At 43.8% G+C, this 21,495-nt stretch overlaps 1 protein-coding gene across 2 annotated transcripts in view; it reads left to right on the top strand.

Moving 5' to 3' along the window:
* LOC134350939 (cytosolic purine 5'-nucleotidase-like) overlaps positions 1-21,495 on the top strand; it is a 154,411-nt gene that overhangs the window by 85,463 nt on the left and 47,453 nt on the right. For both annotated transcript variants that reach the window (XM_063056807.1, XM_063056808.1), the window contains 2 exons: positions 402-495; positions 18,466-18,519. In XM_063056807.1, the coding sequence (XP_062912877.1) occupies positions 402-495; positions 18,466-18,519 (148 nt within the window). The remainder of the gene's footprint in view (positions 1-401; positions 496-18,465; positions 18,520-21,495) is intronic.

Here is a 21,495-nt window from a genome sequence, read left to right as displayed (position 1 = left end):
TATGCATCTCTTACCACTCTTAATATTTATTTAATTTAAATTTTAACGTATATTTCTTATTGTGATTTATAGTATTTTTATATATTGCACTGAACAACAAGTTTCATGACCTGTGTCAACGATATTAAACCTGATTCTGATTCTGACTCTTCAAAACCTTCCTAAACCCATTGATTACTTTGAATCACTTCTTAAATCTCCCTCTTCCTCTGCTCTGGGCTGTCCTTGCACTAATAGTCCACTGGAATAATTTTCCGTAGTATGGGACAAATATATGCAAGTTTCTGTTGTTGAGATTGCACTGGAATATTTTGCAGGCTTTGTAAAGGACGATCACTGATAAAATGCCTTGATTTACAAGTATGACATTAGTGATACATTTTCCTCTTGTTCTCTCGTAGCTGTCAAGCAGGCTTTAGAAGCGGTGACCTCTTCATGTCATACCGGAATATGTTCCAGGATGTGCGAGATACAATGGATTTCGTGCATGATTCCGTAGGATTTCTCCTTCATCATAGTCCTTTATATGTAATCTTGCCGTTGCAGTGCTAATTTTATTACTGCTGCACAAATGGTGCATATTTGGACCAGTGCCACTAACAAGATTGTAATACCATACTGAGATGATGAACCCTGGTTGTAAATGCTGTTGGGATTTTGAAGTTGTCAACACACAATATCTCTGATGTCTCTCTTTTTCTGCCCCTTTCTGTTGCCAGTATTCTTTTTCTATTGTCGAGGTCTTCATCCACGATGACGATGGACGAACAACTGTTATTATATTAGCTATGATTTTCACCCTCTGACTCTGAAAATCTATCTGCCTACAGCATCTCTTGCTGTCTGCCTCTATCTGTCCATTCATTTCCTGCCCTGTTTTTTTATTAACAAACAACAACAGACTAGATCCTTCTAATGGTTAGCTATCAATATTGTTAAGCGTTACTGGCTAACTGGTATACACACCTGCGCCTACTCATTGTAGTTGGCTGTGGCCATGTCGGACCTCTTGCTCACTGCTAAGTTCAGCAATATTCTGTAACTTCTCAGCCAACGATCTGGATACGCATTCAGCGTGACTCCATTTGTTAAACGGTTGCACGTCAGTGCATTATTTTACTAACTTTGTAAAAGATGTAAAAGAAACACCTAACTTTGTAAAAAACTTATTTCTAACAAATGATAGGGCCTTTTAAGAGACTCCTGGATAGGTACATGGAGCTTAGAAAAATAAAGGGCTATGGGTAACCCTAGGTAATTTCTAAAGTATGTACATGTTCAGTATAGCATTGTGGGCCGAAGGGCCTGTAATGTGCTGTAGGTTTTCTATGTTTCCATTTGATAGATAATTTTTATCTTTGAAATTATTTTCTACCCTTGTATAAAGAGAGATCTGGATCTCAATGCCAATAAGAGTAGAGGCAAAGTCATTTATGATTTTGAAACAAGTATTGAATGGGCACTAGAGGAGCTAAGGGAAGAAGCTGGTAATAGCTCTGAACAGTTTGGAATGGTGCGTGCAGATATCATTAAGTGGGAGAGGGTGCAAGAATGATTTATGAGAGCGTTACTGGCACCCGAAGGCCTGGTTTATAAGGGTGAGAAGATAGAGTGGGACTTCTTGCCCCAGGAGTATAGGAGGCTGAAGGATGACCTCTTAGAGATTTATAAAATCATGAGGAGATGGATAAGAATAGCCAGAGAGTTAGGTAATGAGAGAAGTACAAAGTAGCAGACATTAAAAGAGGGCATAAATTTACAATGAGAGACGAAAGATTTAAAGGAGACCTGAGCATTCACTTTATCTCACCAAGGGTGGTCGGTATGTGGAACAAGCTGAGTGAGGAAGTGGTAGAAGCAAGCACAATTATGAAGCATTTGGACAGTTATGTGGATAGGAAGGCTTTCAGGGATATGAGTCAAATGTAGGCAAGTAGGACTGGTTCAAATCTCTTCTTTCAGTTAGTCCTGACGAAGGGTCTCGGCCCAAAACGTCGACTGTACCTCTTCCTAGAGATGCTGCCTGGCCTGCTGCGTTCACCAGCAACTTTGATGTGTGTTGCTGGCTCAGTTAGGTAGCTTGGCCAGCACAGATGAGTTGGGCTGTAAAGCCTGTTCCTGTACTGTATGTATCTGTGAATCAATGACTCTGCAAGGAGTTGGCATGATCACAAAGCCACTATTTGAAGCCCTTGAGGAGAGGAAATCGGCTGTCCTTACCTAAATGTCACTCCAGTCCTACACTAATGTGACTGAATCTGAAATGTCCCCTAAAATTGTTAACACACAATCAACAAAGACATGTTTTTCTTTTATTTAAACAACTTTACTTTCAAAATTTCTATTCAATACATGAGGGCCACCACCTTTTAACCCCACAATACACCATTCCCACCACCCCCCCGAGCGCCTGCCCATAACTGAACTGGGAAAGTGCACATGCCTACCAAATGCTTACATAGCCCAAATGAACAGAACTCAACAACCCCCATCCTTCTTTATGTACATTAAAAAATAAAAAAATTTAAGACAATTCAAGTGTCCATTATGATATGAGAATCAGTTCTAACCCTTGATGTTGAAACAGTTCTTAAGGTACCAAATGCCTTCAAAGGAGGGCCAAGAGCACAAGAGCCTTTAATAGCACAAGAGCTGGACCTCCCTTCTTTTTGAGGCAGTCAGCTAGTTGTTCCTTTGTAGTTGACCATAGCACATGATGAATTTTCTGTGCTTTGAAAAGTTCTTTGATGCTGTTTATCTCTAACGAAGTCTCTTCTCTGTAAATGACTTTGTGGATTTGATGACATCAACCCAAGAGTACAGTAGTCTGTGACTCAAGTTATTTGTAGACTGTCCTTCTTTGGGTCAGCCCGGACAAGCTCAGAATAGAATGTGGCCAGATAAACAGCATCGTCCATACCTTCAGACATTGCAAGGGTGTCTCGTGCCAGCTACTTTGTACAACTCTTTGGATCCTTTTTGATTGCCAGCAGAGAGATGAAAATCTTCCCTCTTGTCCCATCAGTACAATAAAATGACCCCTTGAGCCCCCCCATCAGGAAGATTTCCAAATGAGGCATCACTGAAGACAAGCAGCCTTTTCCAAGTTGTTTTCTACTTTTTCAGATTGAATTTTGCACACTATCTTGTTTGCCTCGTGTAAAATTTGAACTGTGGCATGTTCTTATGCTGGATGCCAAGCTGCAGGCATCCAACATGATGTCAGGTCTGCTCTGTCTTGCCACCCAGAGGATCTGACCTATCTTTGACCTGAGTTGCTCAGCTTCAGCTTCTCTGAGGGGTGCATGCCGCTGTAGGGCACGTGTGGATTCAATGTGAACTGTCTGAAGACTCCTGATGCAGCTTTCTTGGTACAGTTGTATGGTTCCGTCAACAGCAAGGATGTCTATCCCTACACAGCAGAATCTGTCATGTTCCTCACTCCCAGCCTGAAAGGCTTCTGCTAGACCATACACACACGTTTTGAGTTTCCACAGTGTTCCTTCAGCTCTGGTGTCAGGCAGGGATTGAATGTAAATGTCACGTGACAGCTCTATTCCCTGCAAGAATGTGGATTTTATGTCCATGAAACGGGGTTGTCAATGCTTTTGACATCACTGGGAGAGTTTGTTGGAGAGACTCTGACGCACGTGCTGGTGAGTTTTTTTGGAGTTCTTTTATGTTCAGTTCCTCAAAACTTTGAGCCACCAGGCGTGCTTTTGGTGTAATTCCTGTCGGGGTCTCTTTCAGGGTGACACGCTCATCTTGTACACTATCTTTTGGCCAATGTCTCTAGCTTCCTCAAACTCTCCATTATTTCTCCAACTACTGATTTCATCCTGTTCTGCAGATTCAAACGACACCTCTTTAGTTACCAGGATATCTTCACCTTGACGTTTCTCAGATGGTCCAGCCTGATCCATACTTGGTTCAATATGAAGTCTGTCTACACGTGACACGTTGACTGACCCTGCAGTGCCAGTGACTGTGACCGGTTCTAGGCAATTCAAGTTTTACCAACTTTTGTTTCTCCCTGTGGCTTTGTCTGCTTGTCCTAAGGCCTCAGCTTTTTATGAGATACCAGGTCTACAAATTTCACAGTCTGCCCCGTTTTAAAACTGAAACTTCCATGCAGGCAAGTCTGTTGAGTCCGTAACTGCACTCTCTTCAGCACAGTCTAGGCCTCAGCTGCACTCTCCTCATCTATCTGTGTTATACGACAGTGTATCAGGTAAGCTGTTTTATCTTTTTGTGTCTTGGAGTTCTGATGGTCTGCAGTTTGCGCTTTTCCTAATCTGGAATGATGCACTCTCAGATATGTACCTCCAGGTCTCACAAATACCACAGCTCCACCCTGACCGATGACAACTCAAGGACCTTTCCATTCTGTACAGTCTGCTTTTTTGTCATACACTTCGTCCCGCCCCATAGTTTTCATCTGTAGAACGGAGCTTTGCCCTTGGTGCTCGTCGAGTTCTCTCTGAACACTCTGCTTCAGTGAAAACCGTCCTTGATGCACGCGGTGCTGAAATATGTTTCCCGACCCACTCACTCCTTGTAGTGCCCTCTAGAGCAGGTGGCCTGTCAAACGGTACAGAGGGAGGGTTTGGAATGTGGCCAGACACAAGTTGATAAGGGTTATTACCATGTACATTGTGCGTGGTATTCTTCACCATAAGGGCCCAGTCCAGGGCTGTGTTCCAATCACAGCCATTGCTTTTCTCCACCTTCAGAGTTATTTCAGTAAGCGTTTGATTATGTCACTCCCGAAGTCCATTACTCCAAAGACTGTATGCAGCTGTTGTCTTTGTTTCAATGTTAAAGTTCTCTGCCATATCTCTGAATTCGTCATTATTAAATTTGCCACCATTAACACTGAATACTTTCCAAGGTGGGCCGTGCACACTTATCCAGGAATGGATGAAGGTTTTTACTATCTCTGAGGGTCTCTTTGTATTTACAATGCTACCAGTACTGAAATGTGTGAACTCATCAATGATGTGGAGGTACCACATTCCTTGCTCCAGTCCATGTAGGTCTACGGTTACTGTTTCATTGGATTCAGATGCTAGTGGCAGACCGACTAACTGCAGGCTTGGGTATGGGCTTTCCAAACTTTTGTCATGTCTCACGGCTGTCACCTATCTGCTTTAGAATGGAAAAATAGTCATCATCTTTGTTTCCTGAACTCCTGAGCAGTTTCTGAAGTCTACTGATCGAAGTGTGTCCACACTGCTAGTGAAGGTTGACAACGCATTGTATTTCTCATCTGGGATCATGATCTCTGTGACATTTAGTGCTTCATTCTCACATTGATTCTCAGTAATGTTTTTATCTGGAATGTTCACACAATAGTGTTCTGAGCTGGTGAGCTCAAGAGACACTGGTTATAGAAACATCGTTGCTTGGTTATTCTCCATATTCCGTATTGTCCGTGCTTTCTTTAGGAAGTTTTACTCAAGAGTAATGGAATGTTCACTGATACCACCTCTGTTTCGATATAACATTTTACCTGCCTTACTTTTGCGGGTGTTTTCACTCTTTTGGTAGAAATGTACAATTTTTCCATTTCCAACTTTGAATGCTTTGTAACCAGGTGTATCTGTGTTCACCATTTTATGCAATTCATTCTGGTTTAGTGCACTTACATAGCTTTCAAGCGGTTTTTCTCCCCACACACTGTGTGTGCATGCTGTATCAATAACAGCAGATCCTAGAGATCCTATCATCAAAATCTCTGCCTCCGATGTCTCTGAATTAGTAAGTGATTATTTGCAAACAACATGATATGGCTACATCTTCAGATTTGTTATTTTCTTCAATTAGCCCAACTTGTTCAGTTCTGGGTAGACAGTTTCTTCCAAGTTGTAAATACTTTGACATTCTGCACATTTCGATCTCCTGCCGTACTTGTTTATTGGATTTGTGCCAGGTAATGGTACCTTTGTCTGGTCCCTCTGGGATCTACGTCTGCTATACTCTTGTTTCTGCTCAGTGAAGTGTGCCATGTCCTGGCTCAAACTAATTCAACTGTTGTCTTAGAGGCCTTTTCTCCAAAAATCCTCTTCAGTAGCGATTTCATAGATGCAAACATGAGTTCTGTAGATGCATTTAACGCTAGCTGTCTGTCCTTTATGTCTGGACATGCAGTATCCAACAACTTAAAGGCTAATACAGCGTCAGGAAGCTCCATTTTGTGTTTGCGCAAGCAACTGTACTTTGTTCAAAATCAATAATATAATCAGCTATATTTTCAGAATTGCCTCTGTAAATTTTGTTGATGTTTGAATATGCTTCATAAATCTGATCCTTTTCTTCCTTCAAAAAAATAGAGTCCAGTGTATTTATTAGCGTATTCATACCGTCATCTTTGTTCAAGTCTTCCACCAAAATTCCCGTCGTGGTCTCTCTTGCTCCACCCGAAAGCGACAGCACAACTTCAGAGGCTTGCTGCTTCTTTTCCAGCTCTGTAACATGAGTCCATACTCCAGTTTCATTTTTCCAGCTTTCGTAAGGCTTGTTCCCGTCAAGTGCTGTGGGGATCCTATAACCGAAAACCAGCCTCTGCTACCACTGTTAACGCCCAAACGACAGAAACAAGTTTTTCTTTCATTTAAACAACTCCACTTTCAACATCTCCGTCCAGCTCAGGAGAGCTGCCCCCACTTAACCCCACAGTACACAGCTCCCCCCGTCCCACCGTGCACAGCCCACAACAGGGAAAATGGGCATGCCATCTAAATTCTTACATAGCCCAAACGAACAGAACTCAGCAGAGACAGCCTAGCAAGCTACACAGTTCCATAATAACTGATACTTTAAAGTTACCTTCACCAGAAAGAAGCTAGTGACTTATGAAGGTGGCTCATCATTATCTTCTCGGTAGGGATAAGTGATCTGTGGAATAGGGATGGTTGATAAATGCCGACCTTGCCAATGAATCCCACGTCCCTGTCTATTTCCTGTGCTCTCTATCATTAGCTAACAAATGTATTTTCTCATAGCATGCAGTTGTGGATGTGTACAATAATGAGTTTGCTCGCATTCTTTCCAAAACATGAAGGAATGCCTGAATGTTCATGGTAGATTGATGGCAGTATCCAGCTGTGGTATTGAACAACACAGTTTAACAACAATCTAAAGACACACAAGCGACCAAGGAGAATCCTTTAAAATGTAACTGAGGATGAGCCACCATTTCCTGTAAAGAAAGCAGAGCTGGTCTTCAACCTGCAGCTTCTGTGAGCATAGCAACTACAGCAGTATCACTTGCAGGTGCTGAAGGATTTTGTCTAATTCCCATGCCAGGCTGCTGTTTTTGTATAGGAACGCGCACAAAGTGCTGGAGGAACTCAGTGGGTCAGACACCATCTGTGGGGAGGAATAAATAAGGCTGAGACTCTTCCGAAAGGTCGACTGTTTATTCCTCTCTTGTAACGAGAGAGCTGTGGGTGGTGGTGAAGCCATGCGTAGAGTAAGGCCTAGCATTAACTCAGACTCACACTTGGAATAAACAAACACAAAATCTAAAGGCAAAATCACAAACAGTAGTACCAGAAATAGAACTCCTACAATTGAGCACACGGGCCTTGAAGTACAGACTTTCCATGAGGTAATGTGGCGTGCAGTAATTGGCAGTCTTGAAGGAACAGCAGCAGCTAACCATTCTCTGGGGAATGGGGTGCTGAAACTTGGATGCCCGCTGTTTTTCAGTTGGGACCATGACACAACCACCCCTCTCCCCTACATCTGGCTCCTGACGGCCCCTGATCAGGATGGTACATAGAACATAGAAATCCACAACACATTACAGGCCCTTCGGTCCACAATGTTGTGCTGACCATGTAACCTACTCTAGAAAAAGACAGGAGGAGAAGATGGCGGCGCAGCTCTCCGGTGAAACAATATCGTATTTGTAAGTAGGATGCTCTGCACAATTCTGATTTGATGGAGACAGACATGAGAAGGCACAGAGGAACATCTGGAGAAATTTCTGAAATGCCCGGTTCGTTGCTGCTGCTACTGTGTGATCGAGAATCTCCGGAGGGAAGGCCCCAAAATCCCCGGCTTTGCCTGCTGCTGGCGACCGAGGCTGAGGTCGAAGCGTTCGGCAGAGATGGTGCTCGGTACTCGGTGTCGGAAGGCTGATCAGAGCTCGAAGTTTTCAGACGACTCAGAGTCGGACTGTGGTCGGGCACGGCAGGGAGAGTTTTCTTCCTTCTCCCGTCTGCGTGAGATGTGGGACTTTCGAGAGACTTTGAACTTTTTTACTGTGCTCACAGCCTGTTCTTCATCAAGTTATGGTATTGTTGCACTGTTGTACCTATATGTCATAATTGTATGGTTTTTGTTAGTTTTTCAGCCTTGGTCTGTCCTGTGTTTCTGTGATATCACACCGGAGGAATATTGTATCATTTCTTAATGCATGCATTACTAAATGACAATAAAAGAGGACTGCGTGTCTTCATAATCTAAAAAACATCTAATCTAAAAAAAACTGCCTGACATTTCCCTGCCACATAGCCCTCTACCTTTCTAAGCTCCATGTACAAATCTAAGAGTCTCTTAAAAGACCCTATTGTATCTGCCTCCACCACCGTCGCAGGCAGTGTATTCCACGCACCCACCACTCTCTGTGTGAAAAACTTACCTCTGACATCCCCTCTATATCTACTTCCAAGCACCTTAAGATTATGCCCCCTCATGTTAGCCATTTCAGCCCTGGGTGATGGTGAAAATCCTCTCTCAAGGTAAGGTCCAGGATGTCCTATGAAGGAAAATACCCCCTTTCTTCTGGGCCACATCCCTTCCAATCCTTGAGGTTACTACCTTTAACCTTGAACAACGTGGGTGTCTAAAAGTCACTGGACTGGGTAGGCAGGTTGTCCCTCAACAATTCTGAGAGGCAGAGGAGGTATGGGAATGGAAGCAAAGGGGCTGGCACTCAAGGGCTTGAGGAGAGACATGTGGAATGTGGGTTGAATCCATGAGGTGTTCGGGAGTTGGAGACAATAGCTAACTGGGTTGACACGTCACAGGATTTCGAAAGGACTGATATAACGAGAGGCCAATTTTCTGGATTCAACCCACATGGGGAGATCTCTAGCTGAGAGCCAGACCCGGTGACCAGTAAGAAGTGCTGGTCCCTGTCTTCTCCAGCAGTGGCCTGGTCTTCTTGTTGCTATGAATTGGCAAACAGCGTCTCTATCGCCTTAACCCATTTCTGGCAACATCTCTGGACCAGCTGGTCCACTAATGGAACCCCCAACTCCTTTTCTTGTTCTGGGAACAGCCGAGGACGATACCCAAATTGGCATTCGAAAGGGGACATCCCAATAGACGATTGCTGAAATGTATCGTGTGCAAGCTCCACCCAGATCAGTTTGTCACTCCAGGTGGTAGGGTTTCCCAAGACTAGACATCTGAGGGTTCTCTCCGGATCCTGGCTCTCCATTTTCCCATTGGTCTGCAGACGGAACCCGGACGACAGACTGGCAGAGGCCCCAATGAGCTTGTAAAATGTCTTCCAAACCTATAGGCAAACTGGGGGCCGCAATTGGATACAATGTCCCGGGGGAAACTGTGAATTCTGAAGACCTGCTGTAACATGAGCTGGGCACTCTCTGAAGCCAGTGGTAGTTTGGGAAGGAGTACCCCGACTACCATATTAACTGTACCACCCCGAGTTGCCAGAAGACCAGTGACAAAGTGCATAGAAGTGTGGGATCGCGAGCAGGTAGGAATGGGGGGAGTCTGAAACAGACCTTGGGGTTCTTTAGTTCATGCACAGACATCACACCCCAAGACAGACTCCTGGACATCTTTAGTCATGCCTGGCCACCAGACAGACTCTAGAGCGAGCCACCCCTTGATGCCCAGCCAGGTTCGAAACATGCACCCGGTTGAGCACCTCCGAGTGAACAGAAGCAGGGGGGTCCAGAAGGACCATTACCCATGTCTGCCCCATGTTGCGCTTGGGCTCGGCACACTAACAAGTCTATGTTTCAGCGGACGGGTGCCACCACTCTAGAGCTGGGATTGGAGATTGAAGGATTCACTGTCCCAGTAGGCACTTCAAACTGTTGAGAGAGAACGTCTGTTTTTTAATGATTTTATGATCCTGGGTGGTAAGTAATAAGGAAGTTGAATCTATTGAAGAATAGGGAGTGTTGTGCCTGCTTGGAACTCAGCCTCTTTGCATCTTGGATGTAGGCTAGGTTTTTCATGGTCGGTCCATGACATCTCTGTAGATGCTGCCTGAACTGCTGAGCTCCTCCAGCAGTTCCTCAAGATTTAGAGCATCTGCAGAATCTCGTGGATTTACCTTTTCGTATAGAGTTTTTTTTTGTGAGGCACTCACTGTATTGAGTAAATATCCCTATAACGAGGCCTTGGAGTACAAGTACATAGTTCCCTGAAAGTGGAGACACAATTAGACAGGGTGGTGAAGAAGGTGCCTGGCATGCTTGTCTTTATTGATCAGGGCACTGATTACAAGGAAGACTATTACAACTGTACAAGTCGTTTGTGCCATCAGGTTTCTGAATGGACATTGAACCCATGAACACTACCTCACTACTTGTTTTTAAAAACGCAAGCACGAGGAAATCTGCAGATGCTGGGATTTCAAGCAACACACATAAAAGTTGCTGGTGAACGCAGCAGGCCAGGCAGCATCTATAGGGAGAGGTACAGTCGAAGTTTCGGGCTGAGACCCTTCGTCAGGACTAACTGAAGGAAGAGTTAGTAAGAGATTTGAAAGTGGGAGGGAGAGGGGAAGATACAAAATGATATGAGAAGACAGGAGGGGGAGAGATGGAGCCAAGAGCTGGACAGGTGATTGGCAAAAGGGATATGAGAGGATCATGGGACAGGAGGCCCAGGGAGAAGGAAAAGGGAGAGGGGGAAGCCCAGAGGATGGGCAAGGGGTATAGTGAGAGGGACAGAGGAGAAAAAGAATGTGTGTATATAAATAAATAAATAACGGATGGGGTACGAGGGGGAGGTGGGGCATTAGTGGAAGTTTGAGAAGTCAATGTTCATGCCATCAGGTTGGAGGCTACCCAGACGGAATATAAGGTGTTGTTCCTCCAACCTGAGTGTGGCTTCATCTTTACAGTAGAGGAGGCCGTGGATAGACATATTAGAATGGGAATGGGACATAGAATTAAAATGTGTGGCCACTGGGAGATCCTGCTGTCTCTCGTACCCCATCCATTATTTATTTATTTATATACACACATTCTTTTTCTCTCTCTCCTTTTTCTCCCTCTGTCCCTCTCACTATACCCCTTAGAAGGGACAGGGTAGGAAGAGGTGTTGTTTAGGCAGCGGAGGGAGTTGATAGATTTATAATAAATACCAGTGCAGAGTTTTTTCTCCTGAGATGGGGACAGATAGATCCAGGAAAGGAGGACAAGTGTTGGAAGTGGTCCAAATGAATTTGAGGTGGCGCGAGCGACCAGCTATCTCCTGGGGGATTCGACAAGGCAGAGAGAGAAGTGTGCGGCCATCGTTTCCTAATGGCAGAACACGAACCCACGGCTAGCTCCGTTACTGCTCGACGATGAAAGCGGGATTGAAACTGGCAACAAGAGCGGACAGCGAGCAGGTTCTCATCACCGTCTGCCTGCGTTTGACCGGTCTGCCTCTCACCGCTGCCAGAGGGAGGTACGGGAGTCTTGGGCCCCACACAGCATGGTTCGATTGCAGCTCGGAGCTGTGGGTTTCTTTTTTGGGGTCTCCGCAGTTTGATGTTTAATGTCCTCAGCGTTGAACGAGCTCCACGGCTGTGGGCTTGTTTTTTTGGAGGTCTCTACGGTTCATGTTCCACTTGTTCCTGGTTACTCTTTTTTTGCTATTTGTTCGAGGCACTTCGGCACAGAACTGTCCCCGTGGCCGAGGCCTGCAGTCATCGATACAATGCTAAACTGAACTGATTCGATGACTGTCATCCCTGCCTCCACAGTTTGATGTTTAATACTCCTTATGTTATTTGCTTGCTTTTTGTTGTTTGCGCGATTTGTTCTTTTTTTCACTTGTTGGATGTTTGATGTTTTCTTTGAATGTGTTCCATGGAGTTTCTTTGTTTCGTAGCCGACTGCCAGAAGACGAATCTCAGGGTTGTACACTGTATACATTCTTTGATAATAAATGTACTTTCAAACTTTGAGAATGGAGAAGTTAGTAGCGAAGGTGATAAAATTGACAAGTTCTGCACAGGTACAGGAAGCAGCACCAATATGCTCATTGTTGTAATAGAGAAAGAGTTGAGGAATAGTTTGGAACAGGGACTGTTCCACGTGGTCAGCAAACACCGGCAAGGCTGGAGCCCATGCAAGTGTCAATGGCTTTGATTTTTAGGAAGTAAGAGCATCGAAAGAGAGGTTGTTCAGGGTAAGAACAAGTCCATCCGGGCAGATGAGAGTGTTGATGGAGGGGAACTGGTTGGATGTTTGTTCCAGAAAGAAGTGGAGGGCTTTAAGATCTTCTTGGTGGGGATGGAGATGGAGTGAAGATGCAGGATCGAAGGAGCAGCCATGTTTATGGGAAGGAAGAGAAGAGTGGTTTCAGGAGCATGTTCATGCAGTTTAGTTAAATCCGCTGATGATAGAAACTCTTAGCACCAGGGCAGAGGGAAAAACAATGATGACATCTCGTGGTGAAACTTGGAATAGATAATAAAGGATAAATGAGAAGCAATGGATGCCCACTCAAAGGAAAAGGATGTATCAGAGAAGTAGGGAGTGATTTAGGACAGATTAGCCAGGTAAAAAGGCTTCATTAAGGAGAATACATATCATTACCCCTCAGCCTTGTTTGTCTGAGCCAGGAGTCACTGTGACCCATTTCTCAGTTCACAAATGCGCCTAATCCATGTAACCACACACTCTGCAGAAGAAAATAAAAGAATAGGAGCAGGAATAGGCCACTCGGCCCCTCATGCATGTCCCAGTATGCAATCTGATCATGGCTGACCTGCTCCAAGCCTCATCTCCTCTTCTGGAAGTGTCCACATATTATCAATTCCTGAATTTTGAAAAAATACATTTATTTCCTCCTTAAGCATTCCCAAAGATTCACTTTCCACAACCTTATGGAGTAGAACATTCCAGGGATTCACTGCCACCTGTGAAAAGAAGTTCCTATTCACCTTGGTTTTAGATGTCTGCTGCCTGATCTTGTAACTATGTCCCTTTGTTTGAGTTTCTGCTGCAACTGGAAACATCTCAATATCTAATCTATGATAGCCCTAAGGGCCTTATATGTTTTCATAAGTTCACCCCTCGTTCTTATAAACTCCAGCAAATACAGATCAAACAGCTGCTCGTGATAGGATATTTCAAAGGTTTCAAAGGTACATTTAATGTCAGAGAAATGTATACAATATACATCCTGAAATGCTTTTTCTTCACAAACATCCACGAAAACAGAGGAGTGCCCCAAAGAATGAATGGCAGTTAAATGTTAGAACCCCAAAGTCCCCCCAACTCCCCTTCTTCCCGCGCATAAGTGGCAACAAGCGAAGATTCCCCCTCCCCCCCACCAGCAAAAAAAAGCATTGGCACCCGCCACCGGGCACTCAAGCATGCAGCAAACACAACAGTAAAGACACAGACTTGCAGTACTCCAAAGACTATGTGTTCACCCGGTATTTGACATACCACAGGTTCTCTCTCTCCCTAATAAGGGAGAAAGAGGTGTCTCCATTTCACAGCGAGAGGACAGACATAACAAACAACTCGCTGTGAAATGGAGATGATGTTAAAAGTCCGTTGCGTCGCTTTTTCCAAGCTCTGTGTCCAAAGATCTCAGGTCTCTGGGCACACAGCCAAAGATCTCCTAGCTCACATGACACATCCGCCCGTCTCCAGAGCCCTGAGATCCTAGGCCTCCAAAGGCCTAAGATCTTAGGCCCTGCTCTTGGCATGTTGGATAACAGCCAGTCATAACATCTCGAAACCGGGTCCCATTCCCGCAAAAAACTGAAGTCAGCATGTAACTCAAGGTCAGGGTCTTCAAAAGAACCCTGAAAGGTAAAAATAGAGATATTACAGAGCTGTTTCTGAAGATGCAAGCAAAGGAGTGGCCATTTAGTGCCATCTTGTCATCCCTGTCATCCTAAGAATTAATCTAATGTATCTCTTTTGGACACATCCAATGCCAGTGTAGTAACTTCTACTTTGAAAAAGGCACACTCAACAACTTCACGCCAAAAAAACAACTTTTTATCTCGAACTTCAAAACCGTTATGTATATACAGAGGCTTTTTGCAACCCGTATGGCATGGCAGGCACACTATATACGAAGTCCACCGGAAGTAAAGGATGGAAGTAAAACCACCCCCCCTCCATTATCCTAATTAGTATTAACTTACTTTTAATAATGCTCACATTACAACAGCCAGTATGCCCTTCTTTAAAAAGGGGCCAAGACTGCGTAGTGAAGTTGGACTTCACCAGGACCCTGTACAATTGTAATACTGCTTTCCTATTTCTAAATTCCAACACCCCTACAATAAAGACCAATAGATATAGTCTTAATCCCAGGGAAAGCGAATCAAAAACTAGAGGGTGTAGGTTTGAGGTGAGGGGTGAATGTTTTAAAAGGTACCTGAGGGGCAAATTCTTTGCGTAGAGGGTGGAATGCATATGGAATGGACTGCCTGAGGAAGTGGCTGAGTAAAAGACCTATGTACAGGCTGTGGATAGGAAAGGTTTAGAAGATATGAACCAAATACAGGCAAATGGGACTAGACAGGCATCTTATTTGGGTGGACAAGTCGGGCTGAAGGACACATTTCCCTGTTGTATTGCCCTATGATCTTACATACTATTTGCCTTCCTAATCACTTGTTGCCTTTATCTGCTAACCTTTTTAGAATCGTTCAGAAGAATATCTTGATCCCTCTGTACTTTGCTTATCAGAATCTTATTCCATTTAGTTAATAGTCCACCTCTTAATTCCTCTCAGCAAAATGCATAATCTCATGCTTTTCCACATTAAACCACCCACTCATTCAATCTATCTATATCCTACTGCTGAGTTCTACCACCCTCATCTCAAACTATTTTCACGTAGCTTGGTCAATTATAAGAGAATAAAGTGCCAGGTGATTGCGGCAGTGGGTGGAGCACGAAGGAGTTGGCATTATTTGCCTCTGGCTGCTTCTTTGAATGTCAGCCATATGAGTCATCAAGGAGGACTTGCTTTTTTTTGTAAGACCCTACAAGAGCTTGAGCAAGTCCAGTAAGGGATAGTGGGGCACAGCTGAGAATACAAGAGACGTGAGCTTACAAATCCAGGCGTGTTTGAGTCAGGTCTTACAACAGCATGCTACTAAACCTGAGGACTATGAGTATTGGGTTAGGTTCAGTTGGGTGTATTTTCTGAATTAACATTATGGTTTGGGTTAAGAGCTGCCCAGTACTTTACCCAGGTCAGAATGATTTGCTTATCCAGTGTTCTTGATCCACAGCAGTGCACGTTCCAGTTAGCAAGCCTTTTATTTTCCCTTTGAAATAGCCTCCAGGTCAGGTATGGAAAACTATAAATATTTGTGCTCGAGGCAATTTGGCTATGGTTCAGTCAAAAGAACTTACGGAAAGAGGAGCCTGCTGAAGCCAAGTTACTCCTCGAGCCCATTAGTCAGATCATGGTGGGCCTTTGGCAACACACTTGAACCAGGGTTTTATTTCTACCTGTTGCCCATAAATCCACCATAGACCACCAATCTGTTTATCTCAGCCATGAATATAGTCAATGATGCTGCTTCCACGGCATTCTGGGAGAGAGAGTTCCCATGATTCACAAGTTTCTCCTCAACTCCAATCACTTATTAGTTCCATATTCTTCCCTCAGCATTACCCTCAGAACCTTACACATTTTGATAAATCATCTCTGATTCTTCCAGCTCCATCTATGGGAGGCCACATCTATTTAATCTTCCCCCATACAATGACCCCTTCTGCCTAGGAATCAAATTAATATGGCGGCTTCTAGTGCAGGTATTATAGCAGCTTACTGCAGGAGATCAAAACTATATGTTACTCCAGGAGAGGTTTCCCCAGTGCCAGGTAGAATTATAGTCATAGAAACAAATAGCATAAAAATAGCCCTTCGGCCCATCTAGTTCATGCCAACCCATTTAAATTGCCTACTCCGATCAACCTGCACTGGGACCATTGCCCTCCATACCCCTATCGACCATGTACACTCTCATGACCCTCTGAGTGAAGAAGCTTCCCCTCATGTTCCCCTTAATCTTTTCACCTTTCACCCTTAACTCAATGACCTCTAGTTGTAGTTCCAAAGAACTTCCATGGAAAGAGCGGGTTCGTATTTACTCTATCTATACCCTCATAATTTTTAATACCTTTATCAAATCTCCTCTCAATCTTCTATGTTCCAAGGAGTAAAGTCCTAAACTGTTCAATCGTTCCTTATAGCTCAGATCCTCTAGACCCAGCAACATCCTTATAAATTTTCTCTGTACCCTTTCAACCTTATTTACATATTTCCTGTACATAGGTGACCAAAACTGCACACAATACTCTAAATTAGGCCTCACTAATGCCTTATACAACTTCAGCATAACATCCCAACTCCTGTATTCAGTACTTTGATTTATGAAGGCCAATGTGCCAAAAGTTTTCTTTCCAACGCTATCAACCAGTGAAGCAACTTTCAATGAATTATAGACCTGTATTCCCAGATCACTTTGTTCCACAGCACACATCAGTGCTCTACCATTCACTGTGTAAGACCGACCTTGGTTGGTCCTAATGAAGTGCAATACCTCGTACTTGTCTGCATTAAATTCCATCTGCCATTTTTCAGCCCATTGTTCCATCTGGTCCAGATCCTGCTGCAAGCCATGATAGTCTTCCTCGCTGTCCATTACATCCCTAGTCTTGGGAGCCAGGACTGATCTCTGTGGCACACCACTAGTCACAGACCTCCAGTCAGAGAGGCAACCAAACACTACCACTCTTTGGCTTCTCCCACAAATCCAATATCTAATCCAATTTACCACCTCATCTTAAATGCCGAGCGACTGAACATTCTTGACCAACCTCCCATGCAGGATCATGTCAAAGACCTTGCTAAAGTCCATGTAGACAACATACTCTGTCTTGCCTTCATCAACTTTGCTGGTAATTTCTTCAAAAAACTCTATAAATTTGGTAAGGCATGACCTACCACACACAAAGGCATGCTGCCTATCTTTAATCTGTCCTTGTCTATCTAAATGCTCATATATCCAGACCCTTAGACTACCTACCAAAATTTTCCCCAGTACTGATGTCAGTCTCACTGGCCGATAATTTCCTGGTTTATTTTTAGACCCTTTCTAAAACAGTGGAACAACATTGTCTATCCACCATCCTCTGATACTTCACCTGTCACTAGGGATGATTTAAATATCTCTGTTAGGGCTGTGACAATTTCTGCACTCACTTCCCACAAGGTCTAAGGGAACACCTTGTCAGGCCTTGGGATTTATCCACCCTAATTTGCCTCAAGACCGCAAGCACCTCCTCCTCCGTAATCTGTACAGGGTTCATGAAGTTAATGCTGCTTTGCCTTACTTCTATAGACTCTGTCTCTATCTCCTGAGTATATATAGACGCAATATAAATCATTTAAGATCTCACCTATCTCTGTTGACTCCACACAAAGATTACTATTCTGATCTTCCAGAGGACCAATTTTGTCCCTTGCAGTCCTTTTGCTCTTAACGTGTCTGTAGAATCCCTTACGATTTCCCTTCACTTTGTCTATTTGGGAAACCTCATGCCTTCTTTTAGCCTTCCTGATTTCTTTCTTAAGTTTTCTGTTGAATTTCTTATACTCCATAAGTAGCTCATTTGTTTCTGCCTAGACCGACTACGCATCTCCCTTTTTTCTTAACCAAAGCCTCAATATCTTTTGAAAACCAAGGTTCCCTACACCTGTGATCTACACTTTTTATTCTGACAAGCTTGGTACTCTCAAAATTTCACTTTTGAAGGCTGCCTGCTTACCAAGTACACTTTTGCCAGAATACAGCTTGTCCCAATCCACACTTACCAGATCCTTTCTGACTCCATCAAAATCAGCCTTTCTCCAACTTAGAATCTCAACCCGTGCACCACTCTCTTGTTGGCACATCCACGTACCGATTAAGGAAACTTTTCTGAGTGCAATTCACAAACTCTATCCATCTAGTCCTTTTACAGTATGCGAGTCCCAGTCAATACGTGGAAAGTTTAAATCACCTCTTATAACAACCTTATGTTTCTTGCAACAGTCTGTGATCGCTCTACAAATATGTGCCTCTAAATCCCGCGGACTGTTGGCAATCTGTAATATCGCCCCATTCTGATGTGGTTAACTTTATAACCAAGTGGAGGTTATGCATGCTGCCCCTGCTGAAATAAGTCTGCTGAAATTCATTTGAACTTTCATTTTTTTTTCTTTCAGGGGATTTTAAAGAAGGAAACATTGGGAAACCTGGAAAAATACGTGCTGAAGGATGTGAGTAGATACTTCCTGCTTTTCAAGTGTTCAGATTGCAGCTCCCAGAATCAGAATCGGATTTATTATCATTGACTTAAGTGACAAGAAGTACAGGACAAAGACATAAAATTACTAAAAATTACAAAAATAAGTAAATAGTACAAAAGAAATCTGATGACCAAAGGTGAAGAAGCTGGTACTGAATTGTTGAATGTAGATCTTTAGGCACCTGTAATTCCTCCCTGATGCTAGTAGTGAGAAAAGAGCATGCCCCAGATCCTTAGTGATGGATGCTGCCTACTTGAATCACCTCCTCTTGAAGGTGTCCTCAGTTATGGGGAGGATTGTGCCAGTGATGGAACTGGTTGAATCTTCAAGCCTCTGCATCCTCTTGCGAACCTGTGCATTGAAGCCTCCATACCAAGCTATGGTGCAGCCAGTCAGAATGCTCTTCACTGTATATCTATAGAAATTTGCAAGAGTGTTCGGTGGCATACCTGATCCCCTCAAGCTTGCCTCGAAGTAGGGCTGCTGCTGTGCCTTCTTCGTGATTGCATTCACGTGTTGGGCCCAGGAGAGATCTTCTGAGATGTTGGCATCCAGGAACTGCTGACCCCTCAATGATACTGATGTGTGTTCTCCTGCTTTGCCCTTCCTGCTCCAAACTCAATTATTTGGGCTTGCTGATGTTGAGTGCGAGGTTGTAAGCCATACTATTTCACTCCTGTATGCCTCTTCGTCTCCTGGTGTTTTGTGGCTCTGGGGTTGCCAGTCTGGAGAGGCTGCCTTGGAGCCTTCAGTAATTACACTCTCCAGAAAGAGATAAAATGAGGACTTTTCTCCAGCCCTTTACCTTTCCCATCCACCTGGCTTCACCCATCCCTTTCTAGCTAGTCCTCCTTCTCCTCCTCCCACCTTCTTATTCTGGTGTTTTCCTCCTTCCCTTTTGAATACTGAAGAAGGGTCTCGGCCCGAAACGTCAACTGCGTATTCATTTCCATAGATGCAGCCCACCCTCTGAGCCCCAGCGTTTAGTGTGTGTTGATGAGGACTTTTAAATGTGTTCTATGTTTTGATAAGTGATTTTGTTCTGTACAACCATAATGAGGAGTGCCAAGAAACCAATGTTTGACTAGGTCTTTTGATTAGAAGCAGGAATAAACCTCCAGGAATGTACCTAATCAGAGCTGGTAACCAGAAACTATCCTGCATTTGTTTAATAAGTTCTTGTTTCTATCTGTACTCTTTGGAATTAGAAGAATCAAGGGTGATTTTATTGAAAAATAAGATACTTGGAGGAATGACAGGGAAGCTGTTGAATTGTTCCCACTAGTGGGAGATTTCCAATGAGGAGGCTTTGTTTCAAGCTTATGGAGTGGTCCTTTAAAGCTGAGCTGCATAGGGTTTACTTCTCACAAAGAGGGTGGGGAATCTCTAGAACTTTCTACCCCAGAGAGTTGTGGGGGCTAGATTACTGGGGCATTTATGGAGGAGGTAGCTACATTTTTGAAAGACTAGGTAATTGATAGCTAATGGGAACTGGCACAGAAGAGAAAGTGAGACCTGGGGCAGATTGGCAGCTGTTTGATGAGGCAAGCTCGAGAAGTCAAGTGGACTACGCCTGCTTCTGTTTACCTAAGCTGTTACTATGCTGCCAGTACCTATGGAAAACAGGGTTTTCTTGGGAAGTGACCATGAGATACTCTTATTGACGAGGAAGGAATTTACCTTTTCCTTTTAAACAGATAACTGTCATACCCCCTTTTCCTTACACTCAGGAGCAGAAGTCATCACTGCTGAAGCTTGATGCGCTACATTGTCAAAAAAAAACAAATTTTGACTCATCTGCCTGTAGATGAATGTCTGAATAAGCATAAATTTGCAAAGAATAAAATATCTTGTTTCTATTCCTTTGCCTCTTCCGTCCTAGCATCAGCATGTCACATTTTCCAGTGGAAGTGATTCTGATGATTCTGTTTGTGTGTGAGTGACCTCCACCCCGGCCCCTGTGACTCAGCCTGTGTTATATTTGACACATTCTTTGCTGTATGCTTTAACACTTTATCCCCACTGCCAATGCAGACTGTGTCGGTAGCTTAGTACAGTTATAATAAGACTTGGTGTAGTCTCACCTTTTCCATTTGGGTACAGGAATGGACCAATCTCCTGTAGTGGATGTGGTAATGGAGCATAGAATGAAAACATGAAAAATTTTCCCTCAGGCTGCTGGAGATTTGAAACACTCTTTGGCATTATCAATGCCAAGTCTCTCACTGTCAACATCCTTGGGCCACTATTGATCAGAAGCTCAGCCACATAAGTATTGTGGCCACAAGGAGAGCTACAAAGGCTGTGGGGTGCAGAATACTCCAAAGCCATTCCACCATGTCATATAGAGACTAATAAATCTGATTTTGATTCACCTACAAGGGATAAGTGTACAATGCAATACAGGGGCGTGGTGGAATATTGGTCGGTTGCCTGGATGAGTGCAGTTCACACAACTTTCAAGAAGCTTGGCACCATGGAAGGCATCTCATCCACTATTCATTCCACCCACACATGAAAGTTACCGTGTGTCCTGTCTACAAAGTATATGGAAGTTACTCAGCCAGGCTATTCCAACATCACCTCCCAAACCCAACATCTTTACCACCGAGAAGGACAGCAACATTTGGTGCAAGGGAACACTATCACCTACATGTTCCACTCCAAGCTCTGTAGTACCCTGCCCTGGAAATACATTGCTCATCTTGTATTGCTGCACCTGGATTCTGGAACTCTCTCCCCAACAGCTTTCTGGAAGCAGCTTCACAAGGAGGGTGGCAGCAATTCAAGAACATGGCTCACCATAACTTTCTCAAGGATATTTAGCAGTGGCCATAAACACTGGTCATGCCAGCAGTGCCCAGATCCCAAAAAGTGAATAAGTAATGAAAAATCTGAAACCATAACCAAACCTAGGTGAACCTCCTAGCTGAGGACCAAGTGCTG

Source organism: Mobula hypostoma, chromosome 8 (genome assembly GCF_963921235.1).
Source record: "Mobula hypostoma chromosome 8, sMobHyp1.1, whole genome shotgun sequence".
NCBI classification, from domain to species: Eukaryota; Metazoa; Chordata; class Chondrichthyes; order Myliobatiformes; family Myliobatidae; genus Mobula; species Mobula hypostoma.
Note: the sequence above shows the minus strand (reverse complement) of the source record. Positions and strands in the feature narration are given on the sequence as shown.